At 39.7% G+C, this 24,359-nt stretch overlaps 2 protein-coding genes across 3 annotated transcripts in view; one reads left to right on the top strand and one right to left on the bottom strand.

Annotated features, from left to right (window-relative positions):
- VPS35L (VPS35 endosomal protein sorting factor like) overlaps positions 1-15,138 on the top strand; it is a 44,392-nt gene extending 29,254 nt beyond the window's left edge. Inside the window, exons 28-32 of the mRNA XM_031056504.1 lie at positions 6,769-6,908; positions 8,485-8,650; positions 10,409-10,527; positions 12,883-13,029; positions 13,524-15,138. Coding sequence (XP_030912364.1) covers positions 6,769-6,908; positions 8,485-8,650; positions 10,409-10,527; positions 12,883-13,029; positions 13,524-13,622 — 671 coding nt within the window. The 3' untranslated portion in view covers positions 13,623-15,138. The remainder of the gene's footprint in view (positions 1-6,768; positions 6,909-8,484; positions 8,651-10,408; positions 10,528-12,882; positions 13,030-13,523) is intronic.
- Positions 15,139-15,201: 63 nt separating this feature from the next.
- KNOP1 (lysine rich nucleolar protein 1) lies at positions 15,202-24,178 on the bottom strand. Of its 2 annotated transcripts, XM_005420488.2 has the most exons (4): positions 22,256-23,606; positions 18,659-18,727; positions 18,116-18,193; positions 15,202-15,826 (listed from the first exon to the last, which is right to left on the bottom strand). In XM_005420488.2, exons 1-4 carry the CDS (start codon positions 23,603-23,605, stop codon positions 15,515-15,517), a joined length of 1,809 nt encoding a protein of 602 aa, XP_005420545.1. In that variant the 5' UTR covers position 23,606; the 3' UTR covers positions 15,202-15,514. The 2 variants fall into 2 exon arrangements, with proteins under 2 accessions (XP_005420545.1, XP_030912365.1); XM_031056505.1 differs by lacking the exons at positions 18,116-18,193; positions 18,659-18,727 and adding an exon at positions 24,060-24,178.
- Between the last annotated feature and the right edge of the window lie 181 nt (positions 24,179-24,359).

Raw genomic sequence — 24,359 nt, 5'->3', positions numbered from 1 at the left:
TTTGTGAACTGTCTTTCCGTATGTTGATGCACTGAAGTCACATAATGTGTCCTTGAAAGTCACTTCTCACTGAGTTTAATCTGTAGCTCAACTGAATGAGTAAGAAGTAAGAAGTACTGATTAATTCATAACAGCAAATTTCACTCCAGTCAGTTAACTGGTGCCAATTAGACTCTGATCTACTAAAACCAATGCAGCATGAAGTGAAGATTTAAGAGTGTGCCATTAATGACAGCATTAGGCCAGGAAGGGAAACTGAGCCTTGTCTATAACCTTTCTTTCATGCTGATTTGAATTAGTTTAATTGGTTTAAAATTGTGAAGAGAAATAAAGCTGAAAGGTAATGTACCTGATCTGATAGCTCAGTCAGCAGTGGTGCATGCCTGAGTTTTGTGCATGCACTTCCTCCTTGAAGATTCCAGCTTGTGTTTGTAGCAGGGTAAAGTCTTGGATTTTTCTCAATTTTAAGTTTCTATTGAGAGTCCAACTGTTTATGAGTTGACTTTTCACTTAAACACGTGACAAGATTGAGTTCCACAACTTCTGTTGGCAATAGGAAGATTTCTCTAAATTGCCAATGTATCTATCTTGAAAAAGAAGGATGTGCAGGTCATAACAAAAAATGGATTTATGAGTCTGAGGATTGCTTTGATAAACTGTCAGCAATTGCAGAGGCACAGTTAATCTGCTCATAGCTGGGTAAGTTTGGGGTTTGCCTCATTCCCAGTTTCAAGGGGCAGCAGTGGTAACCATCAGTCCTTGTGTCTCACTGCTCCCATTTCCTCTGTCCCAGCCTTGCTTGCTTGGATTTCCCACACTGTTAATCAAATCAAGTGTTTGGACTCATCCAAATACTTCAGCATTAGAAAATTGTAATTTTTTGTGGAATAGATTTTCTTTAAGACAATTAATTGAGGCAGAGGTGTAAATTTATAGGCTCATGAAACTCCAGCAGTAATACACTGATGGATGTCTGTCTGGGAATGTTCAGAATGGATTAAAATGACTGTTGTCTCTTTCATCTGCAGATCCTAAGACCTGCTTTAAATGAAATGAATCTGTAATTATGTTTAAAAGGTTTTTGGTGAATTTGCCCTGGATGCATAGTTTGTACCTCTGGAGAGCCTATTAAGAGCCCACCTTTGAAGGGAAGATGCTAGATTTTACAGAGATGAGCTTTTCATTTCTCTTAGCTGAGCCACTGAGCACTGCATGCTGCCAGATAACTTGTGGTAATGTGTGTTAAGCAGCATTTTGTTTTAAAGGCTGTGAAATCTTTGCCTCATTTGAGAAATAACATGCTGAGTGAATAAGGTAATTCAGCTGATTCTGTCTGACTGATTTCACTGGGATATTGTTAAACATTAAACTTTATAAAAATGGAGAGCCTGTCCCTCAGATCAACTGTTGCAGACCTTTTTGCTTAACAAATGCAGATTGTAATTCTGAAGCATATAGTGCTTAATGCACTTCTAGGTATTTGTTTTGTTTTCCAATTGTGGCTAAAACACAGTTACACCTAGGAGATTGGAAAATAATTTCGTTTCTACTGCAGAAAATGTTACTTTTCCATGAGTATTCTCTAAATGCTTCAGTCACACTCTGGAGACAGTATTGTATGAAATATCTAATAAGTAATTTTAAATCATAGTCTAATAATGGTTTAGAGTATTTTCTTAGTACCATTAGATAACAATTTTTTGTATTTCTTCTTAATCTCCTGAAATCTTTATAGCTCTGAAGACTATAAATAGAGAGAATTTGAGATGATGAATTTAGAGAAATAGGAACATGAAGAGATTTTCCTAGTTACAGATACTAAGATTCTTGGCTCACGTTTCCCCGGTGAGAATGGTATATGGTGACTGTTATCTTGTTAAATACTGCTTTCCTTGAAGGCAGTAAAAGAGCTTTGGGAAAAGCATGATGTCATATTGTTTTCCTTACTAGCAATGCTGAGTGTTTCTTCCTTTGGACACAGCTGTGACCTCTTCTGTTACCTGGGACTCCCACAGCTGGAGACTTCTCCCATTCCCTGAGCTTTTTCTTGTTCCTCTCTTTATCCCAGCCAATCACTTTTCTGTATGATGTGAGAGAGGTGACATCTCTGTCTCTGTAAGCTTTTCAGACTAGTACTTTATATCAGTTTGTCAGTTCTTCAAGTCTGTCTAGCCCATGACCTGTTTTTGAAAGTGTCTTGTAGCATCTCCTAGGGAAACAATAATGTAGAATGACGCTTCTTGGCTTTCAGGTGCAGGGGGTTTAATACATCTTCCACAAAGCTTGTGTATGGACTAGACTGTGGTACTTAATAAAATAGATGGACCAGTCCTTGGGAATTTAATATTTTTAATCAATCTTTACTTTTTGGTCTTTGTAACTTCATGGGATGATGAGTTCCACAGTGACCTGCTACTTGGAAGCCTGATGTTTAGGGGCTGATTTATGTTAAATGTTAGGTGAGTGCTCAGAGCATGCAGCTGATCTGCTGGAGCAGAATTCAGTCACTCCTGATTCATTTTCTTCTTGCTGTCTATGAGATTATGTAGTCTGTAAGTTCCTGAAGAAGTTGTTGTCAGTATTACTTTTTCTAATAAGGAAACAGTTCCATGCCCTAGCACCTTTTTTTATCTTTTTGTGCTTTTGTAAATGGAAAGATTGAAACTAGATTAGATTATTCCAGGTATAAATGCTCAACAGCAATCTAAATGATACAATGGCACCTCAGTTTTCCATTACTCTCCTAGTGATTCTTATAATTGCCTTGCCTTTTCAACAGCTGTTTAGGATGTAGTTTTCAGGAAACCATCTATAATGACTCCAAAATCTTTCATGAGTGTAAATAGCCTATTTAGACCTTCTCTTTCTATAGTTACAACAAGGGCTGTTTCTTTCCCCACATGCCACACTAATATTAGAGTTCATCTGCTGCTTTATTGCTCAGAATCATGACATCCATCTGTGATGCTCTGCAGCCACGTTCCAGACCAGTCTGCAGACATTGTCACCTCCCAGCTCCTCCTCAGGACATGTCTCTGCAAAACCTTAAGGAATGCAGTAGTTATTTTGCTCCACTGTGAAAACTTCTTCTTCCCTTTCCTTCCCCCATCCACCCCACCTTTTATTAAGTTATGTACCCTCATGAGGACCTTTTTCCTTATCTTCTTTCAGCTTAGTTGTTTGAAGAGCCATTTCTATAAGGATAAATATTAAAAGGTTTTTTTTTTTAATTTAAGTATTTATAAAGGGAATTTCTTTTAAACACAATCTTGCTGATCCTTTTTATCTGCAGCTAATTCATGGTATGAATGAACATAGTACATTCCAGCTCACCAAGCAGCAGTGCATTCTTTTTCTAATTTCAGGCTTTTTCCTTCGAAGAATTCTTGGTTGTTTCTGGAGTGGAAGTGATGTGTAGAGGTCTTTAAGATGGAGAACAATTAGCAGTAGTTCTAGGGAAAACCATGTTTCAACAATGTGGCAAAACTCTCACAGTGACCCCACCAATGTGAGAAGAAGGAGATTCAAATGTTTACAATGCTTGGTTGTCAAAACAGCAATGGATTAATTTATTTAACAGAAAAAATAGAATAACAAAACCCCCACGCTTGCTTCCCAATAATTTTTTGCACTGGAGGACAAGCTTCATTAAATTTCCAACATCTGTTGGACGTGGAAGCAAAATCTTCAGAGTATTAAATTAGATTTGACAGTGCTGTAAGACAGAGAAGTGGTGTGGAATGCAGAAGATGTGCATGGTGCCTGGTTTTGTCCTTTGGGTGGACTTAGCCTGGTGTAATTGTAGCTGTGACTAAAAATACTTTGGGTAGGTATGTTCAACTCGCTCCCTTTTGCTCTTTGAAGGTGCACTTAAGGAGTTTAATTGTTTCCCCATCTGACTTTGTTCCTCCTTATTTTTGCCTGCCTGAAGTCTTGAATTTGTGCAGTTTATTTAGCTGTCAGAGATATAGAAAATACAATACAAGCTGAATTTTTATATAGAGAGGGATTGGTATATAGAACTATATGGAGGTACATATAGTTGTGTGTGGGTATAATTAAATGTTTACATGTGTCATAGTGAATATTGTCAATAGTAGAACATTCAACACCAATTTCACTTGTTTTTTCTTCTGTAGGAGGGTAATTCTGGAAGTGCTGACTTGGATATCCAAGACTGTTAGTTTTTGTAGCCTGAAGGTCAGCATGTATGCTTGGGGGAAAGATTTATAGGATTATGGTCAACCAGAATGAAGGAGCTGCTGTGAAAGGATGAATGTAGTGAAGCATGAAGTATGATATGTTCAGAGCACTGCACAAGATATTAACAGCAGCTGGGGAAGGCTCCATCATGGTGATTTGTTGTAATGCACAGGCTGCTCTCCCCTCATCCACTTTAACAGTGGTTCACTTAAGAAGCAGTATTGTACTTTAGGCAGATAAGAAAACAGCATCCTTCATCAGAAGAAGCCTTTTTATCTTCTTTCTGGTTTTTCAGTCAAGAATATAAGATTGTTGTGGTTTTCAGTGCTTTCTAAGTGGTTCCTTATATCTTTTGGAAGCAAGGAAAAGTGATGTATGGTTTTGTTTTAAAACATCTCTACAGTAATAGTTGTAAAAATTGACTTTTAAAGATACAGAGAAACCATCATTGCATAACCTCATAATTAATGTAACTCAGAATTAAACACTGATGCTCATTTCATACTTGAAAAAACAGCAGGTCTGTGACAACCTTTTAGTGAGCCTTTTCTCCAAACTCAGAGCATGTACTGCATTCTCTGACACCTCTCTGCCAGGATGGTAATGTTTAGAGGACAGGTCATTTTCTGCAGTCTGTAATAAAAACCTTTCCATTGATATGCATTTATTTTTGCTTCTTATGAAGCACATATATCTTGGATAAATGTGCTTTTAGTGTTCCAGCATAAAATGGTTAGCACAGATTGGCAGGGCTTCCTGCAAAAGGAACACATTCTCCTTTGCCAGTTCTGGCTGTACCAGCAACAGCAGGAGGCAGGAAGAGTAAATTGAATCAATTTCAGGTTTTCAAATTGAAGATAAGAGGTTTTGGGTTTGCACTATGGCGGAGGTTTAGAGGAGAATGTGAAGGATTGTGATTGCTGGGAGAGCAGGCAGTAAATCAGGGTGAGGCACTTTGCAGCTCTTTTTCACTGTGGGTGCTGATTGCTGCACAGGTCATTCTCATCCTGTTATGAAATAACTTCAGAAGGCAGGAGCATTCCCTGCACAGACATGGGTACTTTGGTATGCAGACTATTCTCTAAGGTACATTTTTTCATCTGTCTGGTCACATGTTTTTATTGTATGGTGATGTGGGACATGCACTTTTATTTTTTTTCTGCTGAGACAACTGTGGAAGTGACAGCAATTCACTTACTTGTGCTAGAATGAACATCTGCTGCTGCCTTCCTTCCTCAAATAAAGCAGAGAAAGAGTACTTACCTTCCTTTGGGTTGGCTGTCTAAACTTATAAGTTGTTTGAAATAAACCTTCTTTCACCTCAAAACAAATGTGCAGAATAAAAGGAAGGACTGTTTGATGGAAGGGGTCTGTGTTCTAAGAACTAAAAAGTCCTTCAGCACTTGTGTGCTGAGAAAACAAGAGTGAGAAGAACTACAGTTTTTCCAAAGCACATGTTTCTCTGGTATTCCTCATAAGCTTAAATTAGATATCACTTGGTACTATATTTAGCAAATTTGCTTGGAGTCTCAAATGAATTTTTCCAGAGCAAGCTGTGCTCCTGGAAATGCCCATGCCTGCCTGTCAGTGGTATCTCCATCCCAGCCACGTAACACCTCTTGGCTTTCACCAAGGATTCTCCTTTTGCTTTTGATGGCCTGAGTCTCTGTTCCTTTAAAATAAAGATACAATAATAATTCTGAAGGATGCTTTGAAGTATATGGCTCAACAACTTGAATGGGATGTGGATACTTGGATATTCTGAAATGTTGCCAAGAAAGTGCAAAACAATGTTGCTGTCAGAAATTTTTTTGTGAACTCAGCGGATATAGGAGGGAAAATATTGTTGCTTTTAATTTGTGAATATTAATCAACTGAGGAATAGATGTTCTAGTGTTTGGCATTTACGTTTTTGTAAGATTAGAGACATAATAAAGAGTTATGACAAACCTCTTAATAGCTATTTTGCCAAGGCTGTAATGGTGGATGGTTTCTCTAATTCCTGTATTGTGATTCTTGGAAAATATTCTTTTATCTAGGTAACCAGCAATATCCCAGGTTCTGGTACTGTATTAATATTTTACTTTAAGGGATTATTAATAATTAGAAATATTAAGTTGTTGATACTTCCTTAGAACTTAACATCCTTTTGTGAATGAATTGGTGAGCAAGATAGCATGAACCTTTTCCCCCCACTTTGGATTCCTCATTCTCCTGGCATAAGCATTTCTTTGCTAAGTCAGTTTTGAATCCTGTGCTAATTTCTTATTATATATGCAATGTATATGAAATGATGGTGTCTCCATGTTATGCAAAGGAGAAGAGTTACACTTCCAGAAGTTTTGAATGATGTGGGAGCTTCCTTTGGAGAAACAGCGTCATTCAAATTAGCAGATTCTCAAGAATCAGACCACTGCTGAGTTTTGGGTTTCTTTGCAGTTCAGCACATTCATTTTCTGTAGTTTCTTTGAATTTTGAAACAAATTCAAAGCAACCATTGGGTCGCAGGCATGGCTGCCATCACAGCTGGAGTGATATAACAGCAGCTCTATTTTTATTTTGTAGCTGATGCTTTTTTCAAAGCTGCAGTGAGCCTTGTTCCTGAAGTGCCAAAAATGATCAGTGTAGATGGAAAGATGCGACCTTCTGATGCCTTCCTCCTGGAATTCCTGTGTAATTTCTTTTCCACATTATTAGTTGTTCCGGTAAGTGGAGTGTGTGTGAGTAGCACACAGGTTACTATAGACTATTTTGACTTTCCTGTTTAAAAATTTAGGATAGATTGGGCTTCTGGAGTGGGAAATGCAGAGATTAGTTTTCTGTGACAAGATGAACTGTTCTGCAAAATCACTCACCCCAATGCAAAATGGGGAGGCAGAACAACTGTGTGGAGGTGGAGGTACAGCACTGCACTCTCAGCAACACCTCTCACTACAGGTGGATTTGGGGTATAGTGAAATCTCACCATCATTTAATTATGTAAACATCATTTACTGGTGTATTAGCTAAGTATTCAAAAAACACTAATATGTGAGGAGGGGGGAAATATAGAGCTCTAGTTCCTATTAGTTTCAGTTACTTTGGTATAGGTTGCTTAATCATTGGAGTGAAAACAATAATTAGAAGATGTGTTTTGGCATAACTTTCCTCTTCAAATGAATATTTCACAAAGTACTACCATTCTACACCCTTCCCGTTTTTAACTAACTGTCGCATTTAGAGAGAGATGTAATTTTCTCTCCAATATTTTCAGTTATATCTAAAAGACTAGGGGAAATTGTAAATTACCTGTATATTCATTTGTTCTTGGAGTGAGTGAGTTTTTCCTCCTCACTGAAACCTCCCTTATGGTTTTCTCCTTCCTTTTTCCTTTGCCTGTTTGGTGAAGCAGCACTCAGTGTGGTGCTGTTCCCATCCTTGCTGTCAGAGCTGTTGCAGTGGCAGGGTGTCCCCTGTTCAGACACGTGGAGGGAAGGGGAAGCTGTCCCTGGGATGTCACTGCTGTCACTGACTGCAGGGGAAGGCTGTGCAGTGAGTGGGATCATTAGCAGGTGATGGAAGAAGGGAATGAAACAACCTCTCAGATTCACTAATGAAAAATAACTTGCAACAAGATGCCAGCATTCAGAAATTAGCTTCCCTAACTCTGTTCCCTATTTACAGAAGATCCAAAGGAAGTGTCCCCAGTGGGCTGTGATTTGTCCTGTGTGTGTTGGTGCCACTGCTCCAACTGCCAGCTGGAATTAGCCTGGTGCAGTATAAAGCTGCTTGTAACAACTCCCAGCTTATGTAAAGCAGTGTCTTTCTTTTCATTTCATGTGAAAAGATTGTTGATTGTCTGTAACTGACTTCCCAGTGTAGGAGTTCTTCTGAAACTCATAATTATATGAGTAATACACTACAGCTTACTGATACCATTTTAATAATGAAATCTACCCAGTGTTTAATTTTAGAGGCTTAGCTGTTAAGAAGCTGACAATTAATTTTGTACTGCTCCCCCATGACTACAAAACAAAGCATTTCAAAGTTTGTCTGTGGAGGCTGCCTGGATCGTGTTCTGCTTATGGGTCAAATGGGCATTTTAGATGGAAACTGGAAAAAAATTCAAAGGATTTGCAGGAAGCACACTTAAGAAAAGTAGCTGTCAGCTTTAATTATATTGTAGGTCTGCTTTTATAGAGCTCAAACTGTGACTCTCCACCACTGAATGACTGCAAACAATCCTATTTTTGTTCAGGGGTTGTGCTGTTGGTTTTGACCTGTCTTTTTTCTTCTCTGTAGGACCATCCAGAACAAGGAGTGTTGTTCCTTGTGCGAGGATTACTGAATGTGATCCAGGATTACACTTGGGAGGATAACAGTGATGACAAAATCAGGATTTATACCAATGTTTTGCATCTGCTGTCTGCAATGACTCAAGAAGCATTTATCTACCATGTAGACAAAGGTAATACCTTAGGGGGTTCTGGCTCCTTGCATTCCACCAGGGCTTCTGTAGTATTATCTTATTACCACAGCCAGTTAATGAAGACCAGTGGTAATCAGTCTCACAGGATGGATTATTTGTCTATCCAGTTCCAGGTATTGTAACTTAGAATAATCCAGGAGTTGGCTTCTGGACAGGTGCAGTCTGTTCTTTAAAGTGAATCTGGGCAGAGTGGGTTACTTAATTTGCTTCTGGTGGTGTTGGTGCAAATGCTTATAAATGTGAACTTTTCAAGTAAAGATTATGCATATGAAGGGTTTTAAGTCTAAAGCATCAACTTGATTTATACTTATCATTGGTGTTTATCCACATTTATTAACAACTCCAGTTTTCAGAATGTAAAGCCTAGTCTTCATTATTTAAATGATGTATTTGCTGCTTTGAAGGCAGGCTTTGGGTTCTGGAAATTGCAGTAACTTACAAAAATATTCAGAATAGCTAGAAAATTCTAAAGATTTTACTTTTTGAAAAATAGCTGTCATTTTTTTTTGGTAATAATTTTTGGAATATTTCGATATATGCTATAAAATTTGCATATTTTCCTTCTGATTATAGATTACTAAATTAAGGTAGAGTAATAAATTAAAATTCTTTAAAGCATCCTGAAGATTAATGAGTCAGAGAGGCCTGATGGTTTGACTTTGTTGCACACTTTCACAGAGGGGAAGGCTGGAAGGTGTTCTGCAGTTCTGGTGAATAATCTGTCAGATTTACCACCCATGACAAAACACCTCTTGCAGTTATTGCACAGAAAACAGCTGTCAGTGGAAGTGCTACTCTGTAGTAAATCTGCTGTTCAAATTCTGTAAGGAAGTGTGCTTTAGCTTTTTCTTTCACTCCATTTTCTAGATGACCAAAATAGCTGCATAATCCCAAGATGAGAAGTCTAAATAAATTAGATTTTAATGGAGAGAAGCATGGAAATATAAATTAGTCATTTTCCCCCTGTAGTAGGGCAATGGGAGTTTTTTCCAGGTGGACCTTGTACCTTAGCTTATTGAAATGAAGTTTACTTGGAAACAGGGGATTATCTTTTATCTTTAGTGCTTTCTGATTTACCTAGAATATATTTAAGCCTAAAAATTTCTTTTACCCTACTTCTTAATAGAACATAAATAAATTAGGGCAGAAGACATGTTTAAAATCACAATTATATAAGCTGTAAAAACTTGGGCTCTCTCCCTCCTGAGAATCCTTTAAGGTCTTTGAAACTAAAAATACACTTCTTGAATTTCTATCCATCACTTTGAGGTAATAATGGGTTTATTTTAAAGGGGAAAAAAAGGCAGTTCTTTTGAAAATCTGGTTATTTTTACTAAATAAAACACAAATTGTTTGGCCCACTGCTGCTGCCATTGTAGATGATGGCCATACTCTTCTAAAGTGATGGAAGCAGGGTATCTGTCTGTGGAAAACCTGAAAATTGACATAATCTGTTGCTTCACATTGAGTCTAGGAGATATTTGTGAGCCTGGCTGCATCCAGGAATACAGGACTGGCTTTAAGCTGAAAGATTCTTCTCAGTGTTTTGCTCTTAAAATCAAAAGGACATGGTAGGCAACCAAGTGGTAGGCACTTAAAAACAGTTCTGTGTGTGTTTCATGGAGGAGGGTCATTTTATGACTTCCAAATGCGGTCTCCTATCGATATATGATGTTTCCAATAGCAAATAAATGTACAGCTCTTTAGCCAGACCTAAGCTTGAATTCATCTCTGCAGTTGATTCCAATGATGCTCTCTATGGTGGAGACTCCAAGTTCCTGGCTGAAATTAATAAACTGAGTGAGACAGTGGTGTCACAGATCCTGGATCACCTGAAAACCCTGGGAAAGGAGGAGGTATGTTCTCACTCAGCTTGAGTCAATACAAAACCAAAAGTAATTTGGGGTTGAAGCAACAGAACAGCTTTGACCAGGACTTGGTCTTTTCAAAAGCTTCAGGAACCTCATAAGAAAAGGAAATTGGATATTTTAACTTGTTTAGAAAGTGAGACCATCACATAGGCAGGCTTGTGGTGGACACCTAATGATGTCCAATTCTGTAATGAGCAAAGTGAAAATTCACAGTTAGTTTATTACGGGGGAAAATACAATGAAAGCCACCTATAATTATAAAAGTGTCAGATCCCAGGCACTGAGATGATGTCAGGAGAGAGGTACAGAGGGAGGAAATAGTTGTTTTGTCTTTACTCTGAGTTTAGTATATCTGTTCAATATAAAATAAAGAAAACTCTAGGCTGCTTATTGGATTTCTTGATTGGAATTCAGAGGCTCTGAGGGATCAAATCTAGCTTAATGGATTGTATGTGAAAGGCAGGTGACTGATGTTTGCTGAAATAATGAGAACTCACTGTTCTGTTAATGTACCTGTTTCTGAGAATGGACAGCTTCCCAGGCAGCCCTTACTGGATGGCTGCTATTGATAGCAACCCTGTGGCTGCTGGCCTGGCATGGGAGGGCAGGGTGTGATTGATTGGATGGAATTTTTTAGATGGGCTATTTGCACAGTAGCCCAGAGTGTTTGCCAATACAGAATGTGTTAAGTGATACATATTGGGAGGACACTGTGCTAAGTTTAGCCTTTTCTCTGCTTTTGCTATCCTGTTTGTCCTTCCTTGAGCAATGGCAGAGATGGAAGATGAAATTATCCTTTGCTCAGATCCTCTACATCTGAGGTGATTGTACACATCACCTCAGGGAACAGCAATTCTTTTTCAGAACAGCAGCAGCAGAAACAACCATTCTAGCACAGCTAAGAATGTCCAGTGTTCCAGGTCTTGGAAGGAAATTTAAACAGTTTTCAGGAATGTGGGTTGTATATTAGGGATTTTTTTGCATCTCACTCCTGTATGGAATTTGTGGGTAGGAATGTTTGTAGTGCTTGGAATCCATGGTTTCTGAAAGGCCTTTTTTTGTTTGTTTTCTCTTTTCAAGCATGCTTTGAGTAGGGAGACCCTGTGTTACTTCACTGAGGCTGTTGTTGCACAGACAACTGGATTTAAGGCTAAGCAGCATAGATACAGGTGCTTGGCCTGCCTTTGCCTCTGCAGCCTTGGATTTGCTTCTCTGTCCATCCTTATTTACAAAGAGGGACCATTTGTTTTGCTTTGTTGAGTCCAAGTCATGGAGAGATTTAGATAAAAATTGCTTTGTAAGAATAGTTGTTTGAGGAAGCTGTTGTTGCTGAGGAAATAGAAGTGATGAGAATATTGTCAGAGATCTCTAATTGTGCTAAAGTAAAGCTGGTCATAAAATCACTGTGGTATTTGGATTGCTTCAGTGTTGGTGACCTTTTATTATTCATCTTCTTTGCTGCTCATTTAAATGAACAAGGCTCTAATGATTTTGTGTTTTTATTGGTTCATTTCCTTTAAAAGCTATAAAGGAAAATAAATTTTTCTCACAATAAAATCCTTTCACCAAAATGGCAACTTGGAAGAGAACAATGCATCTTATTGTTAACACAGTGTGGTCTTTTCACAATATTAGAGAATGCTTCATTTGTGTGACAGTGCTGGAATGGAAATTTTTAGTTCTGGACAGTTCTGTAAAGTTCAAGCTGTTTCTGGTCAAGAGAACAGTGAATCCTCTCTGCTTTGTGTGAGGGGAAAACTGCTCTTATGCTCCTTAAGGTCCTTCCTCAGCAAATTTAGGGGAAGTAGCTACAAAAATGGTGCAAATGTGTTCATATCACGAGAGTTTCAGTGAAAGAATTGCAGGGAAAAAACATCTTTGGTTAAAGAAATAAATAAAAGTAGAATAGACTGGGGGGGAATAAAGCCTGAAGTTGCATTAATTTAGATTGATGACAGTGATCTCTAAAAATTTATAGATAGGGTGCTCTAAGTGCAAGGTTGGTTGGTGGGAGGGTGATTTCTATGCAGTTGTAGGGAGTCTGGAGTTATAAGTGTGTCAGACCTACATTCTGTGCTGTGCAAAAGTGGGATGAGATGTAGGAGTCCTGAGTAATTATTTTATTTACAGCAGCTTATGTTGATTTACAGCTAGTGCTGTTTGCTGCATTTTGAATGGAGTATGAAAACCCTGACTGTATCTTTATGTCTGCAACTCTTGCTGTGTGTCACAAAGGGACACCCTTTGAACTCCTGAGGGTTCAGAGAGGCTGGTGAGGTTAAGCTGGGTATTTTGGGATGAGTGTACATGAACATGGGAATATTTTTGTTTTCATGCTAGACCCTGAAGAGGCAGAGCCAGCTGGCTCTCTATTTCTTTAACACCATTCTGGCTCATGGGGACCTACGGAACAACAGACTGAACCAGCTCTCAGTCAATCTCTGGAATCTTGCTCAGAAGCATGGCTTTGCTGACACCAAGACTATGGAAAGGGAAGGAGACAGAAAATGCAGAGAGTTTTTTAGTTCTTAATATCTTTTCCAATCTTTATTTGGGAAAAGGCAACATTTCAACATTTTCTCGAACTGAATAAACCTCATCTCTTCACAAGCTACTATTTAAAAAAATAAAATTATCTTAAAATGCCAACAAGTTATTTTTCTAAATGCTTCTTAATGAACAAGCAACTTGTCTTATTTCAAGTGGTCTGTATATTTCTAGAATTTTAATAGTATGACAAGCATTAAGGAACCTGAAAGTGTTGGTTGTTCTTAACTACTAGAAAACTAGCTTTAAGAGAAATACTGCATTTTCATTTTGTGGAGGAACTGTTTGGTGAAAGCTTGTAAAGTGGCATTTGAGAGCCTTTAAGAAACATGTACATGATAATGAGCATGATGTAAAACATCTTCACAAAGATGAACTGATGGCTATGAAATGAGACACTGAAAATCTCCAAATACCTTTCTTTTCAAATCTAGGTGAAAACCCTGGAATACATCAAGAGGAGGAGCAAACAACCTGAAATGAGTCATTTCACAGACTTGGCCCTCCGGCTTCCTCTGCAGTCCAGGACCTGATGGGTGCCTCTTCCAGGGAGTCACCTGCACAAGGGAGCAGGGAAGCAAGGCCAGAAATCACTGATCCACACTCACTGCAGGAGCTCAGTGTATTGTGACTTTCCTTGGTGAGACACATTTACTTGGGCACAGCAAAGGTAAAACTGTTCTGAGTGCAATAATTTAACCTGAGTAGCTGTATCCAGTTTTACCATAGCATTGTTTTTTTAAATGCTGATTTACATTCAGTAAACAGTTATCTTGAACCTCTATGGTTGCAAAAGCCTTTTGAGATCTAATCTGTTGTAACTTTAACAAAAAAGGAAGATAATCTGTAGAAATGAGTTCACAGCCTCAAAACTTCATCCCTCTTGCAGAATACTCATTCTCCTCTGCAGAAAGCAGCATTTCAATAGAACACCGAGTTGTCTCTCTGCTTTGGGATGCTGCCAGCATTTGCCTGGCTGGTTCCAGTAGCAGAGAACAATGGCTGAGGTGTTACTGCTCTAATTTCTACTATACATTTACACAGACATGTTTATGTTTTCATTTTAGTCCAGTGGTGTTTTGTAAAATGGAAGGAATCTAAGTGTTGCAAAGGAAAATGGAAATTATGCAAAGTCCTCTATATTTGCAAAGTACTATCACTGAATAAAACAACTTGCAGTTCATCTGTGTGTTCTGGGGGAGTTTGTGTATACAAATCTATCACCTTACCCTTCTGGAATTTAGTCACACATACTGTTATTATTTCTAATAAAATTTCACTCTCACCCCTTATACCCCATGGTAAGAAGCCATGTTGAGATCTAATATTTCTACTTTTGTTTAGTGGGTTTTTTCCCTCCTTGCCAGACAAATAGCTGAGGGCTTGAATTCAGCATTTGTTTCAAACCAGAAGAGAAAACAGAACCTTAACTACCTGAATTCCAGTAAAACAAGAGCTAAAACCTAGAGGGGCTGGTGGGAGCTGGTGCTGAACACTGAGAGCACTGATGCAGATCAGCCTCATGTTGAGGTAGGGGTGATTTAAATGCACTTTAAAGGAGAAGGTTTTCTCCAAGAAGTTTAGATCCTGCAGGAGGAGCATCTCCCTCTTCCCAGATACAGGAATGGATTCATGGCAACTCCTTAAGATGGAGTCTCAGCATAATTTTTACTTCCTCTCAAGAGTTGCCCAAAATGCATCAGAACCCAGTGCTGTTAAGTGTGTTTTCTGTTGGAGGCAGATGCTTTCAGGTAGAGCAGTCCATTACAGGAAACTATTGTGGAAAAGTGAAGCTGTCTTAAAAGATAAAGAAATGTAGTAGTTCTATTGTTGCTACTCTCCAAAATGCTTATACTTCCATTTTTAGGTAACAGCTGCTGATTGAAAATCCAATTGCGAGAGCATAGATCAAATATAGAGGATGTTCAATGCTATCTGTTATTATAAGGAAGATGTCAGATTTTTAAGAATTACTTTCTGAGTTAAAGTTTGCCCTCATCAAATTTGAGAGCACACCACTAATGTGTCTTCAAAGTAAAGCACCATCATTTTGTACCACTGGGTGTAAAAAATGTGAAGATTTTACAGAACAATAAAATCCTTTGGAATCACTTATGATATAGATAAAAGTAAGTTTATTAAATCAGCATTTTTTTAAAAATTACTGAATTTCAACTAATTGCAGGCATGGCGCACATCTTCAGTCTTTGAAGGAGGCTGTCTCTTGCCTTGCAGAACTTAATAAAGGTTTCAAAAACTTACTGTTTGGATGAAGTGAGGACTCAGCTCCACTGATAAATGTAGCTGAAAACTTGAACTTCAAGGACTTCATAAACGAAATTTCATCGGCATTTTGATATTTTATTTCAAGTAAAAAAATGTAGAAGGCAAAAAGAAATTTTCCTCTCTTTATTACTTCTGAGTTTTAATCTTCAAATTTTATACATCTAGATGCATGTTTGTCTATGTATCCTTTTTTGTTGGCATTAGGCTGAAATCCAAGACCAATTCCTCTGTGTTGCTTGAAGTCCATTGCTTTATCAAACTCCATCTTCAGAGCCTGCTGTAACTTCTCCTCCCCTTGCTGGTTCAGAGCCATGTTTGGTTTGTTTGGAGTTGCTGAAGAACTTTGGATAGGCACAGAACCCTTTTTAAAACCACCCAACAGTCTAAAAAACTTATTTTGTTCCTCAGAACTTTTAAAAGTAGCTGTACTCCACTGTCCAAGGTTCATTTCCTGTGAGGCAAAACAAAGTTAACACTAAAATTAGGAGATAGCAAGACCAAGGAAGACAATTTCTGGCTGTGTACCATGAGAACAGAACACAGAAGCCTGACAGGGGCACAGAGCTGGGAGCTGTTATTCCATGGGCAGAACCTCTCCAGGGATGTGGTACCAGACTGACCTGACTCTGCCCGAGTGCACCTTCAGCATTTCAGCCATTTCACCTGGAGCCAGGGGTTAATGCCCTTGGAGAAGCTCCTTTCCCTCTGTCCCTGGCTTTCTGCTCTCTCTTTACCCAGCTCCAAGAGCCAGACAGCATCTCTTATTCTAGGAAAACTGTCAGACTTACTCCTCTTACACTGTCACTTTGTAGGGTTATCTTTTCATTCTCCCACTGCCTGGTTAGGGAGCTGCTGTTTTCAGCAGTGTTTGTTAGTTGTGGACACTGTTCAATCTGGCTTATAAGCTTTAAGTAATATTTACATTCTCATCCTACTAATTACAATTAATATTACAAGGGTGCACAACCAGAGGGCCTCCCCTGTCAACAGGACCAAGTCTAATTCTCTTAAAGCCTCCCCTCCCCTGCAGTTTGCTGGGTTCTTTGTATTTACTGTATTTGCATTTAACTGCCCTCTCTAAACTACTTCACCCCTTCAGGATTTTTCTTCTGGCTGTAGATTCTGGCCCCTTTCTGAGGAGGCAATATCCAGCTAAAATGAGATTTCAGCTGTTTGTGGAAAACCCCAGATACACCATAGGATTTACAGAGTTCATGAACTTTTGGCTTACCTAAGAACAGGCTTCATTATTCAAGACTGTATTTGACTCCTGAGCTATAGCTATGCAGTTACTTATAAATATTTTTGGCAGTTTACTCAGAATTTTTTCTTTAAAATTGGGCATGATATTAAATGGCAGAATGTCTGATTATTAATTAAACAGATTAAGCTGGCTACATCAAAGGAAAAAAATGTGAATTCAGTGGTATGTTTATGTCAGCCTGAAATCCTTCCAGAACAGTTGCATGAAACAGTCCTTCTCCAGCAGACAGCCAACATCACACACAGCATGCTACACAACTGCAGGAAAGCTACAGCAGGGGTTTGAGGTAAAAAAAAAGCAAGGCTGGAGTATCATTCACTATCACAGGCCAGAATACCTGGTATGAAAGAAAGCTACCCATAATACTTCAGCCTTTTGACCTTGCAAGTTAGTGCACAAGCCAGTCTGTGACACAGACACATGCACACACATCCAGATACACACAAGACACAGATAAATAAATATCCCTTTGCAATGGGAGACATCTGCACTGATGCAGATATAATTATGGCTTGTCAAAACTCTGTTTTTAAGTGAGCTGCTGGCAGGCACTACACACAGCTTCTGCTGAAGCATTTCCAGCTCACTTTGTGGAGCTGATGAATTAGTTTTCACAGCTTCTATTCTTCTGCATACTACTAAACAGAAACAGATCAGTGCCAAAGAACTGAGATCTCCTGCCAAGGATGTCATTTTTCTCAATGACTCCGGAGACTATTAGACAGTTGTAGTTCCAGAGCTATGAGACTCCCTCCCACTATGTTAGATCTACAGGAGCTGTTTCTGCCATTTGTTTGAGGCATATTCCAGCTTTCTAGGCATTCTGGCAGTCCTGCAAAACAACAGAAGCCTGAATTACTTAGCAAAGCTTTCTCTCCACCTCAGTCTTCTTACCCCTGGCTAAACACTGCAGCAAGCTTCAACAACCTTACTGGGAATGTGTCAGGAGCCAGATGAGTAGGATACAAAAGCAAAGAATCAGGAATCACCCTCCAAAGAGGTGGGGGAAGATGCAGAAGCCATGAGAGGACTGACTCTGAACATCACACACCTGTGTTAACAGCTGCCATCCCTTTACCTTTCCATGTGTGTTCCTGTTGCTGAAAGTGTTCAAAGTCTTGCAGGTAAGAAATCAGAAACACTTCAGTGACTGCTGCCCAAAAATCTATTTCACAGTAAGCAGAAAATGCTTCTGTAGCAATTTCTGATGGCTCATTCTCCAGAGGAACCAGAGAAAATGTTCTTTTTGAGGAGTGATGATGGGAACTGGAGCACTGTGCAGTGGCAAGGAGTTCAGTGCTCAGCTCTCAGACTCTGGGCACTGAACCAAGCTGTTCTATAGCATGACCTGCAATCTGCAGTAGAAGGAACACTGCTGTACACGAGCCACATACAAAAGGAGCACAGCGGTTTTTACAGGAACCTGCCCTGGAACACAGTATTTCCATGAGGCTGAGGTCTAAACTCATACATCACCTGTCCCACTTTGGAACTGAGAGCCTTGGTTTTGCCAGATTCTCTGTCAATTTCTTCTTGCAGGGCCTGCCGCCTCACCTAGTGTGCAGAAAATGACACATGCAGCATAAGACTCTGTGTCCAGTGTGTTAAATGACAGTTAATTCACAATGAAATAGTAAGAGAAAAACAGAATAATTCGTTATCTTCAGAATTTTGCAAGGAAAATTAAAAGGTGCGTGGGATCCTTTCATACACTCAACATGAGAACTGCAATTTTTAGTGTCTGTTAAATGAGTGCTTTGCTGTATCAAGTCAGTCTAATTTTCTAACTGCCTGCATTGATGAGAGGCAAAGAAATGTCTTTAACTTAGTAAGTTAATTAGTTCTGACATTGACTGTACATTTTGGACTTAACCCACATGTAAAGCACATTTTAAGCAGAGCTTTATTGAGGGAAATTTAGGCAAAGATAAGCAACAAAGCATTTTTTTTGTATCAATTCCTATGCATATTTTAAATGCTGATTTGCTATAGATCTTACTCGGTTAGGACAAAGCATACCTTGTCTATGTTAATTTCATCACAGTTTCCTTTCTTTTCCTTCACAATAATTACACCATCTAGATGTTCCTGTAAAACAGGAAAAAAGCTTGTATGAATTTTATCCATTCTGATTAATTAGAATTTACACAGCTCTTACCACAAAAGTAGTTTAAAAAGTAAGCAATCAGTAGTACTGTTCAGGGGCAAGAAGAAATAGTCAGCTCTAAGATGAAAATGCCAATTAAATCTGTGTATTCCTATGGAAAAACCTCACAGAGATTTTTTTTCTTTTAATCAAGAGAAATGATTTTTGGATTTACACATTATTAGGGACCTGCCAACAACACTGGCATGCACAGTAATGTTTGCAGGCAGAGTAATTTCAAATTAAACCACTCTGTGAAAGCTTAAATTCATACTTGAAGAAAGGCACAGAGACAGTGAAAGTTAAACAAAAATCGAAATTGGAGGTAAAATAACTAAAGGTCTCTCTGACACAAATGCACAAAAGCCAATCAAGAGCAGCTGCACTGTGCTCCCTTGTGGATGAAGGTGCCAGGAGAGGCAGAGCTCACACAGGAACTGTCCCCTGCAATGGCAGCCAGCAGCACCTGATGCCACATCTGAGAGCAAGGAACAGGGAGCTGATGGAAGAGACAGCAGCTCCAGAAGGAATGGATGTCTGGATGGCAGGAGGTAAATCTGGGCAGAGCCCACGCACAACCAGATCCTGATCACATCTCCAAAGTGCAGCCCTTCTGCAGCCTCTGCTCCCAGTGAGTGGCATCCCTAAACCAGTGCCCCCAGCCTTTCTCTCCCAAATTTGTAATCAGGAGAAGCTTTTTGGGCATCCAGTACAACAGGGTAAGTCATAAGTACAGGATAATGGTAAATGAGAGCCATAAGCTTTAGACCAGCCTGGAAAAAGTGGCCAAAGGGGAGATTTATTGATACAGCTAACATAATAAACCAAGCATGAAACAGCCAGGGAAATGACAAGGAAAAGATTTGTAACATACTTCTGTCAGCAGAACCTGCTGTTACTTTTTTGAGGCTTTAGTTCTATTAAAAGCTATCAGTGATTTACCTCATTTTCCAAAGCTACCTTTCATACCCTGCTTTCACACACACACAAGTACATGCACTATTAAAAATGGGAGAACACTGTCTGCAGGAGGGAGAGCTTGTGCTCTTGGAAGAAAAGAAGAAACCAAAACCAACCCTCAATTTACTTCTAGATGGCCTGGTACTGTCTTTTCAGATCTATTAAAACAAGCAGGTAAACGGTCCTGACAAGACTCTGCAAACAACTGCAGCAGATTTTTTTCCTTTTAGCTGGAAGGAGGGAGCAGCCCCATCCCTGCTCACTCCCAGCACGGTGCTGACCTGCTGAGGGCTACTGAGTGGAAAAAACTACCCCATGGAGGGCTGCCAAGCTGCCTCCAACTTCATGGAAAAGGAGCACACTCACATGTGGTGGGGTTCTGCTGTCTGCTGGCAAGCAACATCAAAGCAGTGAACTGAATGCTCATCCTCCTCACTGCCCCAGCTGACTGCAATGGCATCCCACCAGAAAAACACCAAGCACTGATATTAACTGGGTATCACTCCACATTGTCTTTAAAACCTGCTCTTTTACTTGCAGGGCAAGCCCATGATTTTTAAGGCATGCAGAGCCTTGTGTGACATGCTGTAAATTAAAACATTTCAGGACTGTGGCACAGTTAAATGCAAGACCACATTATCAGCCACATTATTATTATTAGTGCAGTGTCTTTTGGCCTGGCAGGAACTAGGAACTCACTAGAACTGATTAACCCAGACCTCTCAATCGTCAGATTTTCTTTTGAGTAGTTTCTTATTATTAAAGGAGCTGCCTATGGGAAAGAGGAACAAAACATGCATCACACTACTCCCTTCTCCTCAAGTTTGCAAGGTATTTGCTGTGGTTTCCATATTAACTGGTCATGAAAGTTTACATGTCATTGTAGGGCTTATCTTGCCCTTACACAATATAAGCAGCTGCAAAATCCAAATAATGTCCAACAATCTCAAAAAGGCAATGCCAATTTAATTAGAAAATATATCCTGCAATAAAACCGCCCTGTCCTTTTGAAAGGTCAGAAGGAGAAATCCAACTTGAAAGCTCCAAACATCTGCTCACCTCATGACTGATAAGCACACACACTCCCCTCACAAACCCCTGTGAAAAAAAGCTGTATCTGGGTCTCCACATGCATCTAAATTCAATTATTAGCACTAGACACCAGGCAGCTGCCAGGTTTCCATAGAACTTGAGGAAACCACATCTGAGTGCATGACAAAGCAAACGTGCAAAAATCTCCAGTGATACCTTCTTAACTAGTGCTTGACATTTTAATAAGCCAAATATTCCAAATTCTTGATAGAAAGCAACTGGAGGGCAGCTTCCCATCACCCACAGAAATAAAAACAACCTCCCAGGAACTTGCAATGTGCTGGTTTCAAAGTTAAGTTTAAGCAGCTACATATACAGATAGATACCTATTGATTTTCTGAGCATCTCACAGCTTAACTCCCAATGATAACAACAGAAGTTGGGCATTTAGGTACTAACTTTTGACACCCTTAGCTTTAAAATATAACTTTGATCAGATAAAGAAAAAAAATCTGTATTTCAAATATTTCATCATGATCATTTTACCTCAGAAATGGCAAGTACTGCAAGTTTCAGGGATGGGATTTCCTGACCAGTCAGTCAGGATACAATCCCAGTTACCCTCAGTTATAATTTACACAGTTCTTACATCTACTTATTTTCCTGCATAGATTTATTGTTTTAATTAAAACTGCCTCTTTAGGTCTTTAGTACCTTTCTATCAGAATTTGTATTTCAATGCTCTTGGCCCAGTCTACACTTAGCATTCCTAGGATTTTCTCTGAAGTTTTGTTGGAATTAGTCAACAGGTTTTAGCTAACTTTCCCCTTTATTCCTAACATTACATAACTCCAGCAGTGACAGCAGCAAAGCTTGAGGAAACTCTAACAGTCAGATGAACTCCTGCTGCCAGGGTAAATGACAAGGTATTCAGCTCCTGTTTTATGGAGAGTGTTGCCACTTTGCTAAGAGCAACTGAGCATTTATGACTGTACAAACCCACTCTATTTTGGGGCCAATACTTGCTGCTAGCTGTAGTATTTACATTTTCACAGCTGAAACACTGTGTGATGACAGCAGCAGGCATCAGTGCCTCCCCAGGTGTCACAGGAGCAGCTCAGCTGGAGTTGGACCCCTCTATGGGCCCTTCCTTTAGGAGCTGGGCTGGCTGATCCCAGTGGGTCCCTCCCAGCTCAGGATGTCCTGTGAGCTGTGCCATGCACGGTGTGCCATCTGTGGGCTGTGCCATGCTGAATGTGCCACCCTGTGAGCTGTGCCATGCAGAGTGTGACACCCTGTGGGCTGTGCCACGCTGAATGTGAAACAGACCAGCTGATCCTGCCTCCCCACACCCAGGGGGACCCTCAGTGACCTCAATGTCACCAAGAGCAGAGTACCCTGCAAAGCAGGGAACTGCCCCAAAGGCTTCCAGTTCCTCAGCAGGAGGGTGCAAAGCTGCCCTCCTCTCCACAACTCACCACTGACTCGTTCCACGGGGATTCTGTCTTGATCTTTTTCGCATGTGCTTTTGAACCTGGCTCTTCAGCTGAGTCCTGCGGTGGCATTTTTTTCCTTTCTTTCCTTTTTCTGTCACACAGCACACGATTACTATTGCATAATGCCCCATCCACACACTCAGCTCGCTCCATTTCACTCTCTTTGTTCTTCCCATTGTTTTCTAGTAGTATTTTTTGGCTTTTAGAAGCACTGTCATTGTTTGAAGAAACTTCTGAGTATGTTGTTTCCTTTTCCTTTTTCTTAATCTTCTTCTTTTTCTTCTTACTGACTTCATTATTATACTTGAAATTCTTCCTGAGTTTCTTTCCAGACAGCTCTTCTTCCTCAAGCTCAACTTCTTGCTGTGCTGGGAGATGCTTATCAGGAATGCTGTGCCTGCAGTCTTGCTTATCTTCACAGGTTGAGGAAGAAACAGCTTTTTTTTTCTTCTTCTTCCTCTCTTTGATACACCCAAAGTTCTTAATTTTGTCCTCTTCCTCTCTGCTTGTCCATGTAAATTCCCAGGAATTATGTTTCTTCCTTTTTCTAGAGTCACTTAATGCAGTGGGGCTACCAGGAACTCGATGCATGTTGTCCTCATTATCTGCCTGTGGTAAAAAGCAGTCAGACTTATCTTTCTTTTTATTTTTCTTCTTTCTTACATAACTCTCCCCACCATTCTGGGCATTATCTGTGTCATAGTCCTCACCCATAAAAACTGCTTTCTGTGAAGTGTATTTGTGGGTGTTTTTACAGACTTTTGCAGACTGCCTTTGTTCACTGTCCTGGATGTCCTCTAATGAAAAACTGCACTTCCTCTTTTTTTTCTTTGTTACCTCACCATCCAATTCCAAATCCAAAGCAGTATTCTTCCTCTTTTTTTTAAAAGATAATTCATTTTTCTTAGTACCATCTGTGTGATGATTTGAAATCTCCACATCACTACTCTCATTATTCTCCAAGGAGAAATGACAATGGACTTTTTTTTTCTTCTTTTTGAAGATTTTAATTTGTTCCTCTGATTCCTCTTGAAGCTGTAAATCCAGATGACCTTTTCTATTCACAAAGCTTTCTAAATGATCTTCCCTGAGTAATTCAGAGCCATCTTTCTTCTTCTTGTTTTTCTTATTATTCTTTGGTTGCAGTTTGTGTAAGCACTCATCTTTTAAATTTTCCTTTTTCCTGCTCTTCTTTTTTTCCTTGAGACGGCCATTGTCCTCAGTTTTAATGACAGTTTTAACATCTTCCTCAATTTTAATGACAGTCTTCACCTTTTTCTTCTTCTGTACAGGCTCCTCATGAATGTCTTTTCTCTTTTTGTTTATTATCATTCTAAAAAAGGATATGAAGATGTTAGTGAACTGCTTCAAAGAGATGATGCAAGTCCTAATCTACTTGGTCCTCCTTTATTCTGAAACCATTCCTGATCCCCCGTCGTCCCTGACTCTCCAATTTCAGTCTGCTTTCCATGATGGGGAACCAGAACATACTGACATACAGAAAACACTGTTTATGGGGTGATTCTTTTTATGATGTTATTGAGCGTACCTTGTCTTAGCTAGTTTGCAAGGTTTTATTTGTCTGTTTCACAGCGGCAGAGCATAACGTTTTCACAGAAATACCTACCCTCCAAATGTCCTTTCTAAACGGCAAAATATATCAGTGTGTACATAGAAATACAATTATTTTTCCAGATAGCTGTGACTTTTCACTTAACACTGAACTTCACACGGCTTTACGCCCACTCAGCATTACAAGACCCTGGCAAGGCACCTGATTTATTACCTTAAACTTGCTTCTATCTGATTTCCTATCCTTGCTCTCCGTTTCTTTTCTCAGGACATTTATGCCAACGAATTGGTCACAACAGAGCAGCCTTTAGCACCCGCTTACTGAAAATCTCAATTATTCCTACTCGGTTTGCAGCAACATCACTAAGGCACGCTGTCAAACCGCGGAGAGAGCCCCGAGCGCAGCCCAGCCCCTCTCTCTGTGCGTCCGGGCCCACCGCGCCCACCCCGGCGAGGGGAGGGGGTGTCAGCCCGAGTCCCGCCCCGCTCCGGGCCCCGGCACGGCCCCGCCGCC

The sequence above is a fragment of the Geospiza fortis genome, unplaced genomic scaffold (genome assembly GCF_000277835.1).
Source record: "Geospiza fortis unplaced genomic scaffold, GeoFor_1.0 scaffold237, whole genome shotgun sequence".
In the NCBI taxonomy this organism is placed as follows: domain Eukaryota; kingdom Metazoa; phylum Chordata; class Aves; order Passeriformes; family Thraupidae; genus Geospiza; species Geospiza fortis.
Note: the sequence above shows the minus strand (reverse complement) of the source record. Positions and strands in the feature narration are given on the sequence as shown.

Excerpts from the sequence above, each read along its gene's own strand:
- KNOP1 (XM_005420488.2), bottom strand. The coding sequence starts at position 23,605 with ATGATAATAAACAAAAAGAGAAAAGACATTCATGAGGAGCCTGTACAG. Across the intron at positions 18,728-22,255 it reads CCCCGTGGAACGAGTCAGTG|GAACATCTAGATGGTGTAAT; the intron begins GTGAGTTGTGGA and ends CCTGTTTTACAG. Across the intron at positions 18,194-18,658 it reads ATGAAATTAACATAGACAAG|GTGAGGCGGCAGGCCCTGCA; the intron begins GTATGCTTTGTC and ends TCTGCACACTAG.